At 57.9% G+C, this 655-nt stretch overlaps 1 protein-coding gene across 1 annotated transcript in view; it reads left to right on the top strand.

The window, feature by feature from the left end:
• Positions 1 to 599: 599 nt before the first annotated feature.
• The window catches only part of EMH_0009580 (uncharacterized protein), a gene marked incomplete at both ends in the record, with an annotated part of 845 nt that continues 789 nt past the window's right edge, over positions 600 to 655 (top strand). Inside the window, one exon of the mRNA XM_013498708.1 lies at positions 600 to 655. Within this exon, the coding sequence (XP_013354162.1) occupies positions 600 to 655 (56 nt within the window).

Genomic DNA, 655 nt, shown 5'->3' with positions numbered 1-655 from the left:
GTCCTCTAGGGGTACGATATTGGTTCTGCATGAGGGGCATCTTGTGAGTCCATTGCCAGTGCTGCTGCTGTCTGTGCCAGAAGCAGCAGCAGCAGCAGCAGCAGCAGCAGCAGCAGCAGCAAAGCAAGAAGAGCAGAACCTGTGGCAGCAAGCTCTGAGTGTAACTGGCTCATGAACAACATCTAAACATATAGGACAAAGATACTTCTCCGGTGCTGGGGGGAGCCCAGTTAGCTGCTGCAGCAGAATGTCGCTCAGTGTGTCTAGAGAAGACAACAGGTGCGGCAGCGCCAGCGATGAGTGCCAGCTCTCTCTCCTCAATACAGATGCTGCTGAAGAAAAACACGCCGTCATTATGTTGTTGCTCGTGCTGCTGCTGCTGCTGCTGCTGCTGCTGCTGCTGCTGGTGGCGGTGGTGGTTATGGTGGTGCTGGTGCTGCTGCTGGGACCAGAGGGAACGGATGGGCAGACAGATGCCCTGCTGCTGCTGCTGCTGCTGCTGCTGCTGCTACTGCTGCTGCTGCTGCTGCTGCTGCTGCTGCTGGTTCCGTCACAAGAAGCCAGGCCTTCGGCCACCTGGAGGAAGCAGCAGCCGTGGCATGGATGAGTCGTTTCTGCTGCAGCAGGAGCAGCAGGAGCAGCAGCAGCAGCAGCA

Source organism: Eimeria mitis, genomic scaffold (genome assembly GCF_000499745.2).
Source record: "Eimeria mitis Houghton genomic scaffold, Emh_scaff365, whole genome shotgun sequence".
NCBI classification, from domain to species: Eukaryota; Apicomplexa; class Conoidasida; order Eucoccidiorida; family Eimeriidae; genus Eimeria; species Eimeria mitis.
Note: the sequence above shows the minus strand (reverse complement) of the source record. Positions and strands in the feature narration are given on the sequence as shown.